The sequence below is a fragment of the Perca flavescens genome, chromosome 4 (assembly GCF_004354835.1).
Source record: "Perca flavescens isolate YP-PL-M2 chromosome 4, PFLA_1.0, whole genome shotgun sequence".
NCBI lineage: Eukaryota > Metazoa > Chordata > Actinopteri > Perciformes > Percidae > Perca > Perca flavescens.
Window position 1 is genome coordinate 4,101,370 of NC_041334.1, and position 22,752 is coordinate 4,124,121.

The 22,752-nt window shown below is 38.5% G+C and overlaps 1 protein-coding gene across 1 annotated transcript in view; it reads right to left on the reverse strand.

Moving 5' to 3' along the window:
• Positions 1-22,752, reverse strand: part of LOC114553637 (butyrophilin-like protein 10) — a 38,161-nt gene that overhangs the window by 11,766 nt on the left and 3,643 nt on the right. Inside the window, exons 2-7 of the mRNA XM_028574940.1 lie at positions 18,309-18,393; positions 16,568-16,741; positions 8,001-8,171; positions 7,865-7,872; positions 6,560-6,584; positions 5,613-5,879 (exon numbers count right to left, since the gene is read on the reverse strand). Coding sequence (XP_028430741.1) covers positions 5,613-5,879; positions 6,560-6,584; positions 7,865-7,872; positions 8,001-8,171; positions 16,568-16,741; positions 18,309-18,393 — 730 coding nt within the window. The remainder of the gene's footprint in view (positions 1-5,612; positions 5,880-6,559; positions 6,585-7,864; positions 7,873-8,000; positions 8,172-16,567; positions 16,742-18,308; positions 18,394-22,752) is intronic.

Below are 22,752 nucleotides of genomic sequence, written 5' to 3' on the forward strand. Positions count from 1 at the left end.
GGTGCCTGAATCGGTACTTTTCAATAAAGTTAAAAAAAAAAAGAAGAAAAAAAATAAGGGTAGTAAACAACAGTCAGTGACTTGTTTATTGCTAAGGCCATGGTCAAAATTAAAGATTTAATAATAATGTAATAACTATAACTTATTTCACCAGTAAATTGCTGTTGAACCCCAGATGGGAAAAGGGTATTTTACAATTACTGTGAATGCACCACGAGGCTATCTGTTTTAAGTGAATCTGTGTTGTTTAATTCCGACAATGACAGCTGCAAGCGAACGCACCGTCTGTGTGGTTTAATTTCGACAACGGCAGCTGCAAGTGAACGCACCGTCTGTGTTGTTTAATTCCGACAACGGCAGCTGCGAGTGAACGCACCGTCTGTGTTGTTTAATTCCGACCATATAAACATACTGTATATCTATGAAATGCGACAACGGCAGCTGCTGCGCTGCAGAGCAGACTGTTACATCCCGCTGTAGAAGTCCTCCACAGTGAAATACAGTCACACTTTATACTGTTTAACGTTAGCTGTCAGCATTTTAACCGTGATTAATCCAGCTGCTAGCTAAAGGTAGGCTAACGTTACATGCTGTCAGGTGTAGTGTAAAGTTGAGCACCGAAATGAGGCAACGAAACTTTCGTTCTTATTCGGTCTCGTTACTACCGTTTACGTCGGCACCGGTTCCCTATTGGCACCGAGTTTCGGTACCCAACCCTATATATGACTAATCCTAAATAGGTCAACCTTTGTGGTAGCTACCTTAAAGAAATGAAACCAAACACCTCATCATTCCAGTCTAAAGTTACGTATTGCAGCTTGGCCATTGCACTTGACAATGCAAGTTTGTCAAGTCAAATATCCTATATGGCATTAATATCGAGATATCAAATGACTGACCTGATAAACGTAATGGAATCGGGAGATCAGTGACGATTCACACCTCTAGTCCATATACGTGTTGTTTTTACAGATGGGATTGCCCCGCCTCCCAGCACTGCACGCTAGTGAGCTTGCCACCAGTTTCTTTTTTCTGACCACTGACAAGCAAAGAAACCAGTCTACACCCTCCTACAACCGCGATGGTGGCAGCTGATTGGACGAACACTTGACGTGGGGCTGGCAGCTCCCGAATTTCAAAACAGACCATATTGGTGGCTCGTTTGGAATACAATCTCATACTTTACCTAAATAGTTGACCGAAACGTGTTTCTGAAAACATTTTAAGCGAGAAACAGGCTTCATTTTAGATGAAGGTCAGCTTAAATGATTTTTGTCAGCTTTGGAGAGGCGGCGAGCAGAGCCGCCCAGTCAGCTGATTGGGGAGCCACAACTTAATCCAGCATCCCTGTACACCTGACAGTTACAGAGGATAGCTCCATCTAGAGCTGGGCAATATATCGATATCGTGATATGAGACTAGATATTGTCTTAGATTTTGGATATTGGATATCGTAATATGGCATGTAGTGTTGTCTTTTCCTGGTTTTAAAGTAAGTCTCTCTCTCTCTCTCTCTCTCTCTCTCTCTCTCTCTCTCTCTCTCTCTCTCTCTCTCTCTCTCTCTCTCTCTCTCTCTCTCTCTCTCTCTCTCTCTCTCTCTCTCTCTCTCTCTCTCTCTCTCTCTCAGAAAAACACCTGAACTTAGTTTCCTGTTGAGTGAACAGAATTATAATTATGTGATTGGAGAAAAAGAAGCCAGTCTCAGTGTAGTTCAAATGCAGTTTAAAGATCTGTCCAGCACTTTATGTGAAGCTTAATGTGATCTTTATCTAGTCAATTTTTGTCGATATATAATGTGGAAATTTGACGGTTTGTGTTTTTGCAGTTTGTGGGAATACAGCACAAAAATACTGAGAACCCAGACGTTTGCTACAGCGAGCTAGGACTGGACACAACAGACACAATAACAATAATTATATCTTGAATAAAAGAACCTCACCACTGATATGCACAAAGGTATCCACAGAACTAGTAGGTGTCGCCCACATGTTAACAATGGACTTAAAATACAATTACAAAGCACGGTCGTTATTTTGATTTATTTTATAAACTCTCTAGTCTATATCGAACTATAAATCAAAGACATTCTGAGTGTGTGTGTGTGTGTGTGTGTGTGTGTGTGTGTATCCGTTGTCTTTTAAATATCTCATGAACCGTTCATCGGAGCTACTTCACACTTGGCTTCCTGGATACCCAGCAAACTTGGATTTTGAATTTGGAGCACTTTGGACAGCGTCTGATATTAATAAACTGTGAATAAAAAAAAAAAAAAAAAAAAAAAAAACGTTCGCCAGGGTGAGGCTGCCGCACCGCACTAGGGTCGGAGTTCCATATCGTTTTGGGCCAGGCCCAGTAGAGTTTGGCAAAAATATGGTAGGTCAAATAACAGACATGGTCGACTGGCATGTGATTAAGATCACAGACAACCTCCGTAATTATTACAAATGACTAGAGGTCACCAGGTAATACTAATCCAGTGCTAATAGGGCTTAATACACTGTTATGTGTCCTTTATACTATTCACTGTTTTCATCTTCATGTTTACCTTGGGTCTAAAACCTAATGCTGTGTTTTCAGTTAGTTCTTCTTTTAATGAACCAACACTCTGCTGCAGTGAATGAAGTGTAAAGAACATGTTTATCATCTGGGACCCTCACTGCAGAGCAACCAGTCCTGATAACAAGTTTACTTTGTCCAGGAAAAAAAACTTAATTTACCTCCATGGTATCAAATTATTATCAGGAACCATCACTGTAGATATTCAGAGTTGAGGTTTGGTCCCAGTGTTTAGTTTTTCAGTTTCTAGTTAAAAAATAAAATAAAATCATCGATAACTAATATCCTACCTACATCTTTAAATTATTCTGTTTGTGATTCATGTGATTTGGCTGAAATACTGCAGTTTGCAACAATTAATAAATCACTCTCTTTGTACTGAATTCCCGCTAGGTGGCAGTATTAGTATGAAGGTAAACATGGTGCAAAAGGTGAGAGCTTGTAGAATACAATGTGAGAACTTGCAGAACAAAAAAATCTGAACTTTTATGTTAAAATTTGCACTGTGTGTGAAAATATTCACACACATGTGATCTGAATTTGAAGTCACACAAAGAAAAGAAACACATGAGAGCTTGTAAAAAAACAATCTGAACTTGTAAATTAAAATTTGCACTTGTAGAAAATCTTCACACACCTGTATTCTGAATGTGAAGTCACAGAAAAAATATTCACAAATGTGTAGATTGGTATTTACATGAACACAATGGCAGCTGCAAACTTTTTATATATATATATATATATAATTTGTTTTTACTCAGGTTAATTTTCCATCACAACCACATCTCCGTGATTACAACCTCTGGAATCTGTCTTGTGGATGAAAGTCTCGCCAGGGATGTGGAACTTGGCACGTGTTACCCTCTGATGAGGGTCTGTCTGGGGCTGCAGGACCTGGAGCTCACCACCACTGTTTCAGTTTGACTGTTAAAAAGTGTTAACTTAATTAAAAAGGTATTTATTTAGAAGCAGGCTGGCTGGTTAGTTAGCTAACGCTAGCTTGCTGTTCCACCAAGCTTCTATGCTACATAAATAAGCCAGACAGAGTAGTCCCTCATCTGGTGATAGAAACCCTGCTCTCCCCGTCCTGGTGGCTCAGAGCTCCACAGCCTAAAGGCCGTTTTACAGCTGGCCAGAGGCTCCACGCAGAGCTCTGTAGCCTACGGAAGTGGCCTGATGTTTAGACTTGTGCGCTGGTGTGTGTGTCGAGCCGGCATGTGTGTGTGTGTGTGGGGAGTGGGTGATAGAGCGAGGGATCAGTGAGAGAGTGACGGCGATTAGCTTTGGAGCGAGCAGCGACTCTAGAGTCCTAGTGAGAGAAACAAAGAGTCTCCTCTGTTCTTTGTGACCACGGTGGGAAATCTGAAGCAGGAGAAGTTAACCTTCTCCTTGATTTTATGTTGTTTATGGAGAAGGAGAACCAGGAAATGAGCCGGAGGGGAAATGCAACGCTACCAAGCCACGGCCGAGCGACGTTCGTGGCTGTGACGTGTAGTTAAGTTTTTTCGAGAGGTGGGCGTCAGGCTACGACGTAGACAGGTCTGCGGGGCTACGCCGTCGATTTTAAGCACGACTATAAAATGGCCTCAAGTCCACAGGTACTAATTAGTTTTACACCAAATGTATCGCAAAACGTGTTGCAAAAGTCGAGGTGCAGATTGGCCACTTTGTGATGCGAGAGAGCACATACAGTAAGTGAAGTTGCAGTGACAGATTCCAGAGGTTGTAATCACTGAGTTGTGATGGAAAATGAACCAGAGTAAAAAAAAAAAAAGTACACGAGTAACTGTTGCATTACACGTTTGCAGCTGTCATTGTGTTGATGCAAATACCAATCTACACATTTTGTGAATATTTTTTCTGTGACTTCACATTCAGAATACAGGTGTGTGAATATTTTATACAAGTGCAAATTTCAATTTACAAGTTCAGATTTTTTTTTACAAGCTCTCATGTGTTTTTTTTCTTTGTGTGACTTCAAATTCAGATCACAGGTGTGTGAATATTTTTTTACAAGTGCAAATTTAAACACACAAGTTCAGATTTTTAGTTCTGCAAGTTCTCACATTGTATTCTACAAGCTCTCACCTTTTGGACCATATTTACCTTCATATATTAGATATATAAATGGATATGGACTTGGAAACACATGCAAAAGATTACAAGTAAAAATATTACGGTGCAAATCCTCCATCATAACAGCAATGCTCCAAGGTCCAAACGCGCCTGGCTTTTAAAGGGAATGGGAGATGATCTCTGATTGGTTTATTGCATGTTACGCCCAAAACACACCTCTGATTAATGAAGACACTGAGTACAACCCTTTTGAACTGTGCGCCCGGCGCACGGACCCTTTTTTCCACCATCAAACTAGCAAAAGTGGATTTGGGCACACCCTAAACGCACCTGCGCCAGGCGCTTCACGCTGTGTGCTTATATTGTTAAAATAGGGCCCTAAAAGTGTTACTCTGACGCTGTACAACACTTCTCAATGTTCATCATTTCTGTCCCTGAAATCCTTCTCTGAAACATGTTTACTAACAGTAAATGTAACTCTGTTAATGTGACGGTGTATCATGTACAGCACATTTAGTATCAGTGTATAATCATAGTATCAGAAAGTTACAAAGAGAACAACTGATGATGTACGGGCCCCTAAAAGGTGAATTCAGACTGACGACAAAGTCAAGTTTGGTCTCTATTTAATCTGTGGATTTGACTGTTGAATGTTTCTAAAGTTTGTGTTTTATTCAGCACAAAATACTGAAAACACAGAAATAAGATACAGCTAACTGGGAATGTACAAACCAACTGTGTGTGTCAATATGTAACAGTACTGAACTACAAACAAATTCTAGCTCTTATATCTGTAGATTAATGAAGTGGAGTTTCAGTGGGAAGTTTTCACTCAGTTTGAAACATTTCCAACTTCAGCAGATTAATTCATCTCCATTTCCTTTATGCTCAGTCTGAACACACATTAATTTACAGAAAAAAAAGAATAACATATAAATACAATTATATGAATATAAAAACAGAACTAGTAAACATCTTACCATTGAAATAAATTTCAGCATAAATCTGATGGCTGATTGTCTCCTGAGTGGCTACACAGCGATAGTTGTCAGTCCTGGTCACAGTAGCGTTGAGAGTGATGTAGAAACTGCCTCCTCTTTCTGAGACCTGGGGCTCCTCAGCAGGAAGAATCTTTCCAGCACTGTCCAGCCACTCTACTTCAGGTTTTGGAGAGCCATTAACATCACACTGCAGAACAAATCCATCCTTAGTTTTAAGTATTGTGACACATGGTTTTGGAGCTGCACCTGTGAACATAATAGAAACAATAGATTAAAATGGACAGTTATAGTATTAAACATGTACTATCGGGAGCCTCAATGACACATTCCAGGCAGCAACGTCTGAGAGGGCGTGATATTTAAAACGCCTTTAACTTCTTCAAATATGAGCTAGATTCTGACTTCTATCATGGCAAAGCACAGATACAGCCAAAAACCTTTAGACTTCTGTGAGATTTGATTTGCTTCAAAAATATAAAATAAACATTATGTGTCAAATATGAGACATAGCATCTTAAAATATATACAAGCATGACCATAAAGAATCAACACCTCTCTGAAACGGTTTGTATAATAACCGATTATTATAACCTTCATAGGATTTATTCCTGAGTGCTTGGTCTTAGCTATGTGCACCTTATACATTGGAATTAAGTGGAGGTAGTTAGTACTGTGTTTTTTCATTGGGATGGATGAACAAAACGTGACCAATGTACAATTAATCCTATTTTTAGCCACTGACTTAAAAAAAAAGTTTTCTTTAATAAACATGTAGGTAAGGTACATAATTAATATTTACACAAACGTAATACGTTGGCGTATAATTGTCACAGTATTATCCACAGATTTAACGTTTGAATCATATCAGTCCTGTGATCACATGCATGTGATGAGTAGAGAGCAACGTTATTATAATCAAGACTCACCCTTTTCCCCTCTTCTGTCTTTTAATATTATAAAGCGCGGAGGTTGCACGCGACCCGACATTTACATGTAAAAATGAACAAAAAAATACAAACACATTTTCATGTTGGCTGTGGAAGTCAATACAAACATATTATACCTCGTTTGAAACTGTAAATGTTCGTTTTTTCAACGAATTGTAGAATCTCATCTTAAGGTTTACGACATCACAACATTAGCGTCTTACTTTACAGCAACAAACAGTTAGCAACTTACCTCCTCTCCTGTCTAGCTGCAGTTCAAATATAATTTACGGTCGAAAAATAGACATTTATAAACCAACGGGGGCTCGTTTTAAATAACAAAAGTCCACAGATTAAATTTACTTCGTTTAAGTTCAAGCCAAAGTAAAAAATAACGCGAATAAAAGTCGAGTGTGTCCCTAGTTTAGCTTTAGCGCCGCTTGGCATCCTTTCAAAATGACGTATTTTCAGTCAATTTAAAGTATTGACAAAACCTCTGACCAACGATGTTCAGTATCTGTGAAATCAGGAAACGCCCCGGAACAAAATTAACCAATCCGCATCTTTCTACGATCTAGAGTGACGTACTCAGCCAATCATAGGAGAGCATCGCCACGCGAGCTCCCCTGGTAAGTCAGGAACGCGAAAACACGGTGAGTTTGTAGCCAATTAAATTACCTGCTTGACCATATATGGAGGTTTATGTAGCTGGATCTAAAACCCACAAAAGAAACATTATAGGTTTATAAAGTAAAGATAATTAACATGTAAATCTTTTGTTTAAATATTAAGAACAGCTTTTTATAATCAGATTTAACAATTCAACAAATGTTTTCAGAATCATGAAGAGATTTATTAACATAATTTGGTAACATTTAAAACGTTTTAGAGCGCTCTAGAGTCCTATGCTGGAGATGCTGTATATTGCACTTTCTTAAACATCTCAGAGCCACTTCTGTCAATCAACCTAAAACTTGGTACAGACATTATAAACAAGTTAAAGGAGAGATCCTGTGAAATTGAGCCTGAAGGCTGTTATTATGACTGATTTATTGTATTTAAAATATGAAATAAATAGAATAAAAATCAAGAAAGCTTTTATTTTATCTGTTAAATATTTGATCAATGCAGCTCTTTCAGAGTTTTAAGTGAAATCAACACACCTAATTGAACCTAATTAGTGTATGTTTAACAGTGATGTAAATTACATGCATCAGTTCCTTGTGTTCTGGTATTATACAGATTAAAATGGTTGGTATTAAGAGACAGACATGTACATAATCAAAATGGGCCCTAAGAGATTAAGATAGGATCTAAAAACAAAAACATTAGTTAGTGCATGTGAAATATTAGTCCTTTTACAGACACTTAAAATTAAGTTTTATTATCTTGCAGGCATATATAAATGTTAAAAAAGAGCAGATATAATAAAAGTACTGACCAACAACATCAAGCTTAATGTGGAATCTTTGAGGTTGGTCAAGAAGTGGAAAATCACAGATGTAGTCTCCGCTGTCGGCCAGTGTCGTCTTATTGATGATTATGGAGGCGTTGCCGTGTTTCAGTTCATCTTGAAAATGAGAGACTCGACCTTTGAACTCTTCACTCTGACCTGTAGGCTTATTGTTATTGTTGTAATGACTGCCGTTATTGTACAGAAACACCTCCTTCCGTGTTTCATTTTTTGGAGGAACTGTCTTCCAGTCAAACAGTTTTGACTCAATGTTCTCCTTGTTGCTGAGAGAACAGGGTAACACAACATCAGTCCCTTCTTTCACTGTGATGATGTTTGGCTCTGAAAGATAAAATGATGCATTAATCAGAATGTTTAGATCGTAGTAATTAATTAAGTAATATTACACAAGAAGGTATAATTTAACGTAAAGCTCCTCAGTACCATAGCAACATCACTGGAGTGCCAATAATATGACATTAAATCAAAGTCTTGAGTGTACTATTATTATACAACAACTGTTACCAACAAAATAAAAGTATTAATCAAACTGTTTTTATATTGTGGACCTGAATGGTCAAAAATAAATAAATGTCATTTAATTTGGCTGTAATGTGTAATATACTGTTGAAGTAGGAGGCCTGTTGTTTTTGGGGATATTTAGCAGTTATGGTACGTGAGATTTATTATTGGGTAAGACAAGTTGAGGGATAAATCTTTTAATTTTCAGCCTGATGGTCTTCATTATGATTTACTGTATTTTATATAGGAACTGAAAGAGATAAAATAAGAAAGCTTCCATTTTTTGTTTAATATTTTATCAATTTAACTCTTTAACAGTCTTAAGTGACATCAACACACCTAATGAAAGCTAATGAGTGTTTGTTTAAAGGTCCCATGACATGGTGCTCTTTGGATGCTTTTATATAGACCTTAGTGTAATTAATATAATGAGTCAATTCTCAAAAATTTCAGGTTATAAAATTAACAGTGTAAAAACTGAAATTATGACTTTAGGTCAAAAACAAATAAACCCAGTAATATTGAAACAATTTTAAGTACAGAGTGAAATTAAATATTTAGGTTGTTACATAAGCGCAAATAAAAAATCAATTGTATAAAAGTAATTTTGTAACGCTGAAAAATAATTTCAAACATAATCTAAATAATTACAGTGATCTCAAGTTGAATCTAATTGGTAGAATAAATTTAATAAAAATTATGTGGCTTTCTAAGTTTATTTATTTGTTTCAGTGTATCCTGCTGACACCACCAAAAACCTTTTTCAAGGAAATAAATTCCATAATTACATCTTTTATTTGGGCTGGAAAAACCCCAATACTAATGAAGATCCATGGCTGGCTATTGAAAATCACCAATTACAACCAAACAGTTTATTATCCTCCTTGTTTTCCAAGAAGAAAGTAAAGACTGATAACTTTGTTATCAACAGTACATTAAATATGTGGAAAAAAACTAAGCAGATCTTAAAGATGGAGGTCGGTACTCCAAGATTTGGAATAATCCGTCTGTTAAAATCCAAGGTACTGAATTAAGGTGGAAAACTTGGATGAATGGAGGTATCGAAGCATTATCGAATATCATTAGTTCAAATAATATATCTTCATTTGATACATTAAAGGATACATTTAAACTAAAAGACTCAGATATATTTAAATATATGCAGTTAAAAAACTGGGTCAAAGAGAACTGTGATATAGTGAATGATGTTCCAGAAAAAATAAAGACCCTTTTGGAACAAAGTAAGGGAAAGAAAAAATATATGTGTTATGTATGATTATCTCAATAATGTAGTAATTAATTGTAATCTGTTAACTAAAATATATGAAAGCTGGGACAGAGATATAAAGGGATTTTAATGCTAAAATAAAATGGAAGGAGTGCTTAAATTTAACGTATAAAGCCACAACCAATGAAAATCTTAGATTGATTCAATATAAATTAATGACTAATTTATTATAGTAGGGATAAAATTCATAAGTTTGATGCATCTTCCCCCCCCCCCCCACCAGTTTAAAGTCATTCATTTTGGTACTGTGAAAAAGTAAAGAAAACCTGGCTTGATATTGAGAGATGGCTCTCTAACATTTGTAAGCAGAAATTTGTATTTACACCAGAAGCCTGCTTACTCCAAAATGTAACAAAAATGAAATATCCTATGGGATGGCAATTAATATTTTCCTCATTAGTTTATAAGAAGCTGTTGTTACAAAATTGGAAAAATACAGATACCCCAGGGTTGGAAAAATGTAATGAAATATTACCTAAACGTCGAGAAAACTCTGTCAGTGGACAAAAATAAACAAAAACAATTTTACTCTGTGTGGAAATCAATATTTGACGCTCTGTAATCAGCCCAACGCTACCTTTGCTCAACTCATTCTGTATTTTACTTTATTTTGTTTGTAAATCTAACATGGAAACGTTAAATTATTATTTATTTTTTTCTCAACAGTTCACTTAAGGAGCACCATAAGTGTAATTTGTGTGTGTGTGTGTGTGTGTGTGTGTGTGTGTGTGTGAATGAGAGTATGACTTGTCCTGTGTGTTGTAACCTGTCCGGAATGTGTCTAAATACTTTTTTGTTTGTCTTGTCTACTGTTTTTAGTTTGTCTTGTGTGTAAAAAATAAAAAAAAATTAAAAAAAATAAAAGAGTACTGTATGGATAAAGTAAAAGGGGATTGAGCATTGTGAATTATTTATTTCTTCCCCTACTGTAAAGAGGATATTGTTTAACACTGGTTAACACTTGAATGGACTTGGACTGGAAACCAAGTTGACCAGAGGGGTATTGCACAAAACCAGGATAAGGGATTAAGCCGGGATATTCAGGTTATCCTGGATGAATTTAGCTTTGACTTGGTTGCACAAAAGCAGGTTGAATTAAACCCAACCAAGTAACCATGGTGATTTATTCTTTGCAGCTAGCCTGGTCCAGAGCAGGCTAACAGGCAGGCTAAGATTAATCCTGGAGTCTGATGTGTTAAATCAGCTGACGCTCTGATCCGAAATAAACGTGTTTAACAGTTATTCCGTTGTCTTCTGAATGTGTTCTGCTTTTATTAACATGCATTACTTGTCACTATTGCTGTCACGAGTTTGATTTAAATCCTACTACTGCAGTTGTTGAGATGGTAATGGTAAAAAGTGGGACGATACGGAGGAAATGGGCTTTTCCTGAGCACTGCCCCTCTGGTAGCTGAAACGGGTAATTGCATTGTTTCAAAAATGAGTGGAATAATTACTTCTGACATAACCAGATATTTTATAAATACTTTAAAAACACAAAACCACTAAATGGGGATAGGTAGGCTAATACATCTGATTTCATATAATGCTTTAGTAAAAATAATATTTTTTCAGGGCTCTGCCTCTCACCCAGGCGCGGAGCTGTGGGCGGGCCTGGACGGGCCTGGACCCGCCCATATTGACAGCTGGCCCGCCCAATCAGAAATTCAAAGTTTAGTGTGTTTGTGTGTTTTCATTCCACATTGTCAGCTGTCCCCATTGACATATATAAAAGGCTGTCCCGCCCGACCCTTCGCTAAGCCCCGCCCTCCCTATTTACTGTTGCTATGCCTGACAAGCTTTCGTGCCGGTCACGTCCTTATATACTGTCTATGGTCACGTCTATTACAGTATGTATGCACCGGTTTTCAATGGTCAATGCAACATCAGTGTAGCACTATTGCAATCGGGCGCGATCAACAGTATTGATTAGAATGAATCTGCCGATTTTGCCAAGAGTGAGGCGCGCCGTGCGCCTCTGACGCTCATTCCTGAGTGGTGAAGATAGTTGTGGAAACTTTCCCGCCTGGTCAACAGTACAGACGTTAGCTAGCCATGGCACAAAACCGCATTTTGGATTTCTTTTTAGATTAACCACAAGCCAAAAAACGTAAAAGACCGGAGGCAGAAAACTCATCAACTGTAACTGAGTGAAGTAACGACCCTGCTAGCAACAGACGACGAGGGAGCTAATCTTGTAAACCAAGCTAGCAGCACCAGGGTAGCCGTAGAGGGAACATCAACTCAGTGCTGCCAGCCTCGGGTCACACTTTTCCTGCTAGACGTTTTGGAGATGGAGATTCTTTTTAGTGTTATGACTGCAACACAAGGTAATAATGCTGGTTTATTATTATGCTGCCGCCGTGCAGTAAATTGGCATGATTTATCAACTGTTCAGTAACAGTTCAACTGAAAGTTTATACGAATTATTGGAGATAATTGTGTTTTTTTACACTCGTGTAAAGCCTACTTAGCGTACGTATTGGAAAACCAGAATGAGGTCACAACGATTTTTTAATCAACCTACCGTATTGTTATAAAATGATTAAGCCCAGCTTAACACGCATGCCCAATATCTTTATGCCTTTAATTTGCTATTGCTGTGCTACAAAAACTTAAGGCTGCATTTCTCTATTTCAGTGTTTGTGTCAGGACTGACTGGCTTCACTTTGATTTGATTTAATATAAGTCAGTGATGTGTTACCCTTGTGTTTTGTGGCTCCGTTTTTTGAGCTTGTAGTAGGCTTCTGTACCATTGTCGTAGCCGTGTGTCTATATCCTGCATTACCCGTGCCTAGTTTGTTCTGTCTTGGATTTTGGACTTTATTCTTGTTTTTGTTTTTTCACTTATGGAGCGTCCGAGTGTGTACCTGTGTTCCAGTTTTATTACCGAAGCCTTAGTACTGTTTTGACACCACGAAGTTCCTTTGTTTTAATAAATAGAGATATTTTGTCTTCATCTTGACAGTATAGGTATGAAATAAATGTAACTTGGTTGAATAGCGATAAAGGTCTATTATTTCCCGGTGTTTGGGGATCAGTAGCCCACGGCATAATTAAAGTCTTGGATAGGCTATTTATATGAATTGAATGTCTATACAGTTCAATAAATTGTGATGGATGCAGTTTGGTGTGTGGTGCGTGGTTGACTTTGGCTGAAAACTTCACTCTGGAAAATTTGTCAGCACCCCCAATTCAAAATATGTTCCCGCGGCTCTGCAAACAACGAAGTCTATTTCTCAGTCGTCTCTTTTCTTTCTCTCTTTCTCCGTGAAATGAAGCTGCCTTCAGGTGCAGTAGAAAACGTTGTGTTCTATAAACGATCTGACGAAAAACTGTTACTGTGAAATATAAAGTCTACTTGTGCTACATTGGAGGTGGTGGTGGTGGTGGTGGGGGGGGGTTAACGAACACAACAGGACGTCGCACGACTCGCACCACACTGCGGCGATTGTTTTTTTGTTTTTTTTTTTTTTTTATCTGAACGCAGCTTCACGCTTAAGTACAGAGCTCATTTAAGATGATGCTCTGACGTCCCGTTTCCATGAAGGCAGCGCAGAGCTGCGCCGAACAAAGCTGACAGAAGCACAGAAGTTATGATCCACTGTCTCGTCCAGTCGCAGTGCTGTAAACTGGCAGCTTTTAATGTTGCAGACCACTGTTTTTTGCAAGTAGTTTAAAGTGTAAACATGCATTGTCATTGTCTGAACGCCCTTTGCGGGGGAGGGGGGGCAGCGGTAGATTCAGGCCCACCTTGACTTTATCCAGGCCCACCCATCTGTCACGTTCTGCATCCGCCACTGCTCTCACCTAGACCATTGTCGACGCATATGCAGGACGCAAAAAACTATAATTTGTTGCACTAGTCGGGACAGGTTACCGTGCCAACGTTACAATAAAGGTTGCCTAAATGCCATGTATATAAATTAGCTGTCAGCTTACTAATTGATTGGGCGTTTTGTGTAGATTTGGACTTGTATACGTTTTATTCCACTTTGTTTAAACTGCGAAGTTCACCTCGTTCACCTGTTTGGAGCCGACTGGTGAATGGGACGCTTGTATAGGCCTTGCTGGATACACCGGGACTCTGTTTGTGAATCTACTGATCGCTGTGGATGACTTGTTTTCATGTCATTGGATTATGGCAAAATACTGATCTTTTTTCTTAACGTGTAACGTTTTATGGTGCGATTGCGCTTGGTTTCTGCGTTTGGAGAGGCATCTCAACAGACTGGAGGTCCAACACTGATTGTTCACTGTTTACCTACATGTTAGTTGAATTTAAGTGTCGGGGCATTCTGCCACCATCTGTCTATTGTGCTCCAACACAGCCGTGCCCACGGGCCTCAGTTTGGTTTGAAATGTGCTGGGGACAGAGACGCATTCGGAGTTATATTTCCAGAAGTGCTGGGTACAATGACGCATACGTTTTTTTCTCTTTCGCGCAGGTCGGGTTTAATGTACGTAAACAATGACCAATGATTACCAAATTTCTCTCTAATATTGCTCCTCATAACCACGGAAAACTGTCAAAAAATAGAACCCAAAGTCCAATTATTATGGCCGTTATCTGACATTTAGCGTTTCTGCTTCACATTTTCAGCAGGGCAGCGGAGCAGCTGTTGGTTGACTCCCCACAGTTCTCATGGGCTTTATAAGTCCTAAGATGAAAAAGCTTAACGTGGTTTAATATACCTAAACAACGATCAATCATCACCACATTTCTGGTTAGATTTTTTGACAGTTTTCAGTGGTTATGAGGAGCAATATGAGAGAAATTTGGTAATCATTGTTTAGGTACAAGCTTTTTCCTCGCTTTTTCCTCGCCATAGCCTGTCAAGTTCTTTCTTCTTTCATAAGTGTTCATTTCAAGATATGGCCATGATAAATTTGGTGATCGTTGTTGAGGTACATTAAACCACGTTAAGCTTTTTCACGTTAAGCAGAACAGGCAGCGTTGTGAACAGAGAAGCGTACAGCCTGCACAGCAGCAGCCCTGTGGGGGGACAGAGATTGTTGTGGATTTTTTGCATCTGTCGCTCAAGAATTATATGCGTTATGGACTTCTTTTTTTAACTAAATTGAGCTCAAGGTTGTAAATTGTTACAATGTAAATTCAAATCTGCTTAAAAAAATAAACCTATGTTTATTTAGCATGTTTGTTTTGTCCATATGTGATCGTGCTGTGTTCCCCAGGTCTCAGTTGCTACAATGAGTTTTTTTTTTTTTTTTGCCCCCCCCTGGTTCGAATGTCAAACTCCGCCTATGCTTAGTGGTCCCCTAATACTGTATCTGAAGTCTCTTTTATATAGACCTTAGTGGTCCCCTAATACTGTATCTGAAGTCTCTTTTATATAGACCTTAGTGGTCCCCTAATACTGTATCTGAAGTCTCTTTTATATAGACCTTAGTGGTCCCCTAATACTGTATCTGAAGTCTCTTTTATATAGACCTTAGTGGTCCCCTAATACTGTATCTGAAGTCTCTTTTATATAGACCTTAGTGGTTCCCTTACTGTATCTGGTCTCCCTTATATACCTTAGTGGTCCCCTAATACTGTATCTGAAGACTCTTTTATATAGACCTTAGTGGTTCCCTAATACTGTATCTGAAGTCTCTTTTATATAGACCTTAGTGGTCCCTTAATACTGTATCTGAAGTCTCTTTTATATAGACCTTAGTGGTCCCCTAATACTGTATCTGAAGTCTCTTTTATATAGACCTTAGTGGTCCCCTAATACTGTATCTGAAGTCTCTTTTATATAGACCTTAGTGGTCCCCTAATACTGTATCTGAAGTCTCTTTTATATAGACCTTAGTGGTCCCCTAATACTGTATCTGAAGACTCTTTTATATAGACCTTAGTGGTCCCCTAATACTGTATCTGAAGTCTGTTTTATATAGGCCTTAGTGGTCCCCTAATACTGTATCTGAAGACTCTTTTATATAGACCTTAGTGGTCCCCTAATACTGTATCTGAAGTCTCTTTTATATAGACCTTAGTGGTCCCCTAATACTGTATCTGAAGTCTCTTTTATATAGACCTTAGTGGTCCCCTAATACTGTATCTGAAGTCTCTTTTATATAGACCTTAGTGGTCCCCTAATACTGTATCTGAAGTCTCTTTTATATAGACCTTAGTGGTCCCCTAATACTGTATCTTATGACCTCATAAGGAGAAGATTCCAGATAATTTTCTCAAAGGCAGAGCAGGATACCCAGGGCTCGGTTTACACCTATCACCATTTCTAGCCACTGGGGGACCATAGGCAGGCTGGGGGAACTCATTAAATGTTAAAAAACCTCATAAAGTGGAATTTTCATACCATGGGACCTTTAACAGTGATGTAATTTACATACATCAGTTCTTCGTGGTCCTGGTATTATACAGATTAAAATGTTTCAGTATTAAGAGACAGAAATAGACATGATTAAAATGAGCCCTAACAGAACAGGCTAAACAAAACCTTAGTTCTTGTGAAGCATTATCAACTTGAAAAACAGTTACAAAGAAATAAAATTATCTTGCAGACATATTTAAATGTTTAAAAAAAAGAGACATAATAAAAGTACTCACCAACAACAAGCTCAATGTAGAATATTTGATGTGGCTGAAGACGAGGAAAATCACAGGTGTAGTTTCCACTGTCAGATATCTTTGTATTTCTGATGATTATGGAGGCGTTGCCATGTTTCAGTTCATCTTGAAAATGAGAGACTCAACCTTTGAACTCTTCACTCTGACCAGCTAGACCGTTGTTGTAATGAAAGCCTGCGTCATACAGGAACACCTCCTTCAGACCTTCATCTTTCTGAGCAACTTTCCTCCAGTCAAAGAGTTTAAACTCAATGTTCTCCTTGGTGCTGAGAGAACAGGGTAACACAACATCACTGCCTTCTACCACGGTCAATGGTGGCCCTGAAAGATAAAATCATGTATTTATCAGTATTTTTACATGCAGAGTAATTAAGTTAAGACAGACATATTGAAGTTTGTGATATCTAGGGCTTTCCTCGACTAAAGAAATTCTTAGTCCACTAACACTTATACGATTTTGTCGACTAATCGATTAGTTGATTTAATTGACAGAGCTGTGGGCTTTGAGAGGTGGTTAAGACTAGAAAAGCACAATATAAATGTAGTTAATTAACCATCTGTAAAACTGAGTTTCTCCACAATTAATCCTGCTACCACTTTAAATCTTGTGTTTACCATAAATGTGCTCAAAAGTTTCTTGGAAATAAGTAATTAAGCATGAATAAGCAAAGAAAACTAAGAGGTGGCAGCCCTAGTGATATCAATATACAAACTTATATAACAAAAGAATCTTGTTATTTTGGCCTTATTTTGCACATTGTATTTAGAAAATCCTTTGCTCTTCCCTCCAGCCACATATTTAACCCATTTTAGTTTTTCAGGATATATTTCAGCTTTTTATCCTGAGTTTATAACCTGTGGAGGTGGGCAATCAGACATATTAATTGGAGATGGTTTTGGGAGCTTTGTGAAAACATTGAGCAACGGGCGTTTTGTGTCTGTTAAGAAGTGTGAGCACAAAGGTTGGCCTGTAAACTGTCTGTCTGCTGTGCTCTGTGCTGAGGGTAACCAACGGTGGCAGCCAATCTTGCCCCGAGCACATTGAACTCTCTTTTTCCTACCATGCCGTTTTAGCTCAGGGGACACTTGTAGTACGTGGGCTGCAGTGGCTCTGAATTTTCCTGATGATAATTACAGACTTTTGCTTAAAGGAGAATTCCGACCAATTTTTTACGTTAATCTTCTCCATGTTACCTGCACTGATTTGGGTCGGGGTTTTTTCTATCGAAAGTACTCGCGTAGCTATAGCGATCAAGATTAACGTAAAAATTGGCCGGAATTCTCCTTTAAGTAACATTTTCAATGCAGGACATTTGGAACGGAGTATTTTTACAGTGTTAAATTAGTACTTCTACTGAAGTAGGCTAAAGGCTCCCACGTTTACTCCTTTTGCGATATACATCTTTGTTTTACATTTGTTCTAATCTTTATCGTTGAAAACATGCACATTCCCCCATTTATGTTACGTATGTGTGTTGTGTATTTATGTGATCGAAACAAACTAAACTTAAAAAAACTAAACTAAAAAAAAAAGATTCTAAAGTCATATTGTAGTTTCTACTTTAACTTATCAAAAAAAGAAGCTTCAGGCAGTTGGGAGTGGATTGATGCACAGTTTCTTGGAAATGCACAAAGCTCCACCTTCTCACCACAAAATGGAGACTAGCCTGCGCACGCACACACGCACACACACACAAGAAATGACGCATCTAAAGTTACTAAACTATCACAATTTTTTATCTGTGCTAAATATTAGGAAACATTTTGATGTGACAGTAGCTGAGCAGCATGATTACAATTCTGTTTCCAGACCTCTTCATGTTTACAGGTGCAGACATTAGATAAAATAAAAAAATACATAACTCAGTGTAATGATCAGTTTTCTTACCGTTTGTTTGAGCAGACGTGATTCCAGAGCGAGTCAGGAGGAAGAGACACAGAAGAGGAAGAAGCTCCATCGCTGTCGATGTCTCCTAAAGATAAAGCATCACTTTAACGTCTCTTATCACGGAACTGGCACTCCTAACGGGGTGGTTGGCTGATCAGAAACACTTTCGGTTTCGAGGATTACGCAAGTTGCAACAACAACACCACTTCCTGCACAAATCCTTCAGAATAAAAGCGTTATCCTCACATAACTAACTAGGACTCATGCATTCTGCTCAAGATGTATGCAAACTGCAAAAAGCTCTTTATCTTCACACTAACATTAAAGCTGATTGTTAAATAAAAACTACAGAGCATCACATTAAGATATATATTCACTGCTAATGCACAGACGTCTATACTTCTCCTGACCACTTTATCAGCAGAAGTAAAACCTGTTCCGGTGCAATTTCTCCAGAATAAAAGTTAATTAACTAAATGATGCACCGAAAAGAAGTTACTGTGAGCAAAATGCAGCCGTACAGGCTCAACAACCACGTTGAACAATGGCTGTAACCCTATTACTTCAAACCTCTAAAATTGACTGTTGATTTGATATCCTACTGTCTACATTATTCTCTTATACTGTCCATATTTAATGCTGCTCTCTAGACTTTATCCTTGCACTATTGGACCTATTTGCACTACCACCATGATACACACTCTAATAGAGCACCTTACCATACATATTGAATCACAGGGGGGGGTTAGCGGTTAAACTGAGTGGAGGATGTGCGGAAATGTGTCGTGCGTGTGTTGAGCCTGGCTGGCCACTCGGCGCCTTCAGACAAAGCTCAAGATAACAGGCCAACGGCTTATTAGCTAGTCAAACACCGAGCGGCTCCATTAATCTGCTCGGTGCGTCTTATAACAAACGGAGCGAGCAGCTGCCGGACTCTAACATCTGTTGATCCGTGCAGGACTTCACTGTGAGCGGACTGTTTAGAGACGATGTGACCGGCAGGTAACGTTAAAGGTTCGCTGCTACTGTAGCAGAGCTGCAAGTAAACCAGGGCTCTCAAGTGTCACACATTGAGCGTGACTGTCACGCACTCCCGCCACACATTGTATTTCTCACGCGGAAAAACTATTTATAACATATTTAATATTCTGCAGCGCCCAGAAGTTTTCTGGTGCGCCGGTCTCACTATGGAACTGACAGGAATCAAGGGTGTCTCCCCTTAGTCAAGCCTGCCACTTATCAGCCAATCAAAAAAAAAGAAAGGGCTATACAATAGCCAATCAGAAAATAGCACTATTGTATCTGGGTAAGATTTAACGCAACAACCAATGAGAAAAAAGCATAGAGCAGCGTACAGACACTTCCCTAAACGTTCCCAAACAGGGCTCTGTGTCTGTAAGAAGGTCTGAGATCTACCGTATCAGCACAGCAATCACGTAATGCACTGCAGACTATGGTGCAGGTAGATTATTTTATAGGTTTTTTTTAGGTACTTTATTTTTCTCAAAATATCACGCATATCGCGCATTTAAGGAGGTTACTTCCTCAGCAAAAGTTGTCACAGCCTGTCCTTAAAACTTAAGAGCCCTGAGTAAATGCTGTACTGAGCTGTGTGTTTTCAGTGTTAAACACAGCTGCAGCTATTCATGCACGACTGTTGTTGGTGATCTCCAGAGGTGGAAGACTTACTCACATCATGTATTTCAGTAAAAGTAGAAAAAAACAGTGTTGTAGAGTTACAAATTGTCAGTTACATTCAACATTGTCCTTAAGTAAAATATACTGTACTTAAAGTACCAAAAAGTAAAAGTGCTCATTATGCAGTGTAATATATCTTATATTGTTGGATTATATTATATTATTATGCCACATCATATCTCTGTGAGATGGGCTTTTCAGCTGTTGCTTCACTGAAAACAAAGTACAGATCCCAGCTGAACATTGAGCATGACTTGAGAGTGGCAGTATCAAGCCTGCAACCCCAGTTTGAGAAATTGTCCAATGCAAAACAGGCTCATTGCAGCCACTAATGCAGGGATAAATAGACCTCACTTGCCAAATGGATTTCTCTTTTTTTCTTTTTTTAACAGATTGCAAAGTGGCACTTTTATTTATTTTCTATTTTTGAACTTGATACAAATTTTGACACAGCTGTACTTTTATTTTCTTTATTTTTGAACTTGCTGTTATTGGATGTAGATTGTTAGTTTGTATTTAGATACAACTTGTTACTATACTGATACTAGTTGTTCAATAAATTGGAACAGTTTAAGCTTGTTGCGTATTTCACTAGCATTGTGTTGGGTCGAAGGGGGCAGGTGGGGCTTGAAAATTCCGCTTTGTCCAAAGTGGGGAATGACCGAAAAAGTTTGAGAACCACTGCCTTAGTACATTCATGTGGATTTTTTTAGTATCTTTTCTTTTATTGATGCTATTCATGTGGATTTTCTTTTTTATCATCCTGTTTGTGATGTATGTGGATGTTTTGTGTGATGTCTGTAAGCTACTGGGACCTTGAATTTCCCCTTGGGGATCAATAAAGTATTTATCTATCTATCTCTAAAGTGTGATCAATACTTTCTGATAATTTAACTGTGGAGTAAAGTCTGGCTACACCACAGATGCATTATGGGATAGGAAGGGGAAAAAATTTGCTGTGCGTTGTTTGCATTTCTTTAAACCAATCATTAACGTCCCCGGGTGCTAAGCTCCGGACGTGTACAGTAAGGTGTACTGTAACGTGTACAGTAACGTGTACAGTAAGGTGTACTGGAATGTGTACAGTAACGTGTACAGTAAGGTGTACTGGAACGTGCACAGTAACGTGTACAGTAAGGTGTACTGGAATGTGTACAGTAACGTGTACAGTAAGGTGTACTGGAACGTGCACAGTAACGTGTACGGTAACGTGAGCTATTTAAATTAGCCGGAGAAGGGTTTAACCACATTAGCTCTTACCAGTGTATCTCCATGTATACTTTTGCTGCGTTCCAGACACAATTTTTAGCCGAAAGTTACGATTTCAAGTCACGACTCGCGACTTGGTAGCGTTCCAGGCAAAGTCATGACAAAGTTAGCTAGTGGCTACCTAACGTTGACGTTAGCTAGCGCTAGCTGATACTACTTCATTTAATAAACATAACCTGTAGTAGTGCATAATCATATGTGTATTGTTTTGGTTACAATGTCCGAAATTACTTTACGTTGCCTATTTATGTCTATTTCTCACCGTTGATCACCGGCGTCTGTATAGTATAAACGGGGGGCGCCATTATTGTTTCTTTGTGTGATATCAAAACTGTAACTGGGAGTACAACCATCTGGTACGAGTTCAAAGGTAGTAAGTTACTGGTTTGACTGCTGTTCCAGGGCACTTTCACGGGTAGGTTGTGAAAACACGAGTTATGTGTTGACTGGAACACAGTATTTGTCCACAGCAATCCCACCCATCGGTCCCAAAACGTCCCAGTTAAAAATTAAATGCCGTAAACATATTCTTTGTAAATCTTTACAATCATTCCCTGAAAGAACCAAGCAGGCCTGTCTTGTTGCACCATGCAAATTTTCCTCAAAACATTTCAGCGTGCTTCCCGAAGCGAAGGGACAACACGCAGAGAGCAGAAGGTGAGGGACCGGATGTCAGGCGATTATCCTGGAAATGGACTTCCTTTGATCCAGACTAGTGAAAGGGTTAAACACATGGGAAGGTACCAGCAGCAGCCGTAACACAGTCTTCTTTTTCAATTTATCTGCTTGCTAATTTCCCCAAACTTTTTGCTCACCCATCCTTTGTAATCCTAAGAGTATTATGTGTACTTCTAACTGAGATCTTCTCTAATGGTTTGTATTGATGACAAACTCCTGCAGATGAATCTGACATAAGGTAGTTATTGCTTTTAAAGAATCCTTAGTATTTATTTTCATATACTGTCAGTCTGACTGACTGACAGTAAAGAAACACCACTGAGGTTAGAAGTGAATGTTGGGAATACACACATTTTAATGGCAAAAGGTTTGTAGGAATAAAGTTGAGATGATGGTAAAGAAAGTGGAATTTGAAAGTGTTACAGTCAATCTGTATTATTATGTAATTCCTCCACAGATTTTTCCAGATCCACGTACGTTAACTTCCAGCTAATGAGGGTGCCTACATGTAAACCGAAGCATTGAGAACTTTGTAAGTGTACAGACAGTTTATTAAAAAGATAAATTATAAAGACACACAAACGCTACTGCCTTTATAATTTATCTTTTTAATAAACTGTATGTACACTTACAAAGTTCTCAATGATTCGGTTTACATGTATGGACCCTCATTATGCTACCGTTAAGTGTGGTGCTATTTTGAGCCTTGTTAGTGGTATAAAATTGTGATTTACCAAGTGCCCCGAAAGCTAGCGTTAGCAGGTAACCACCAGTTTGCGGTAGGTTGTTTAAAGCTAGA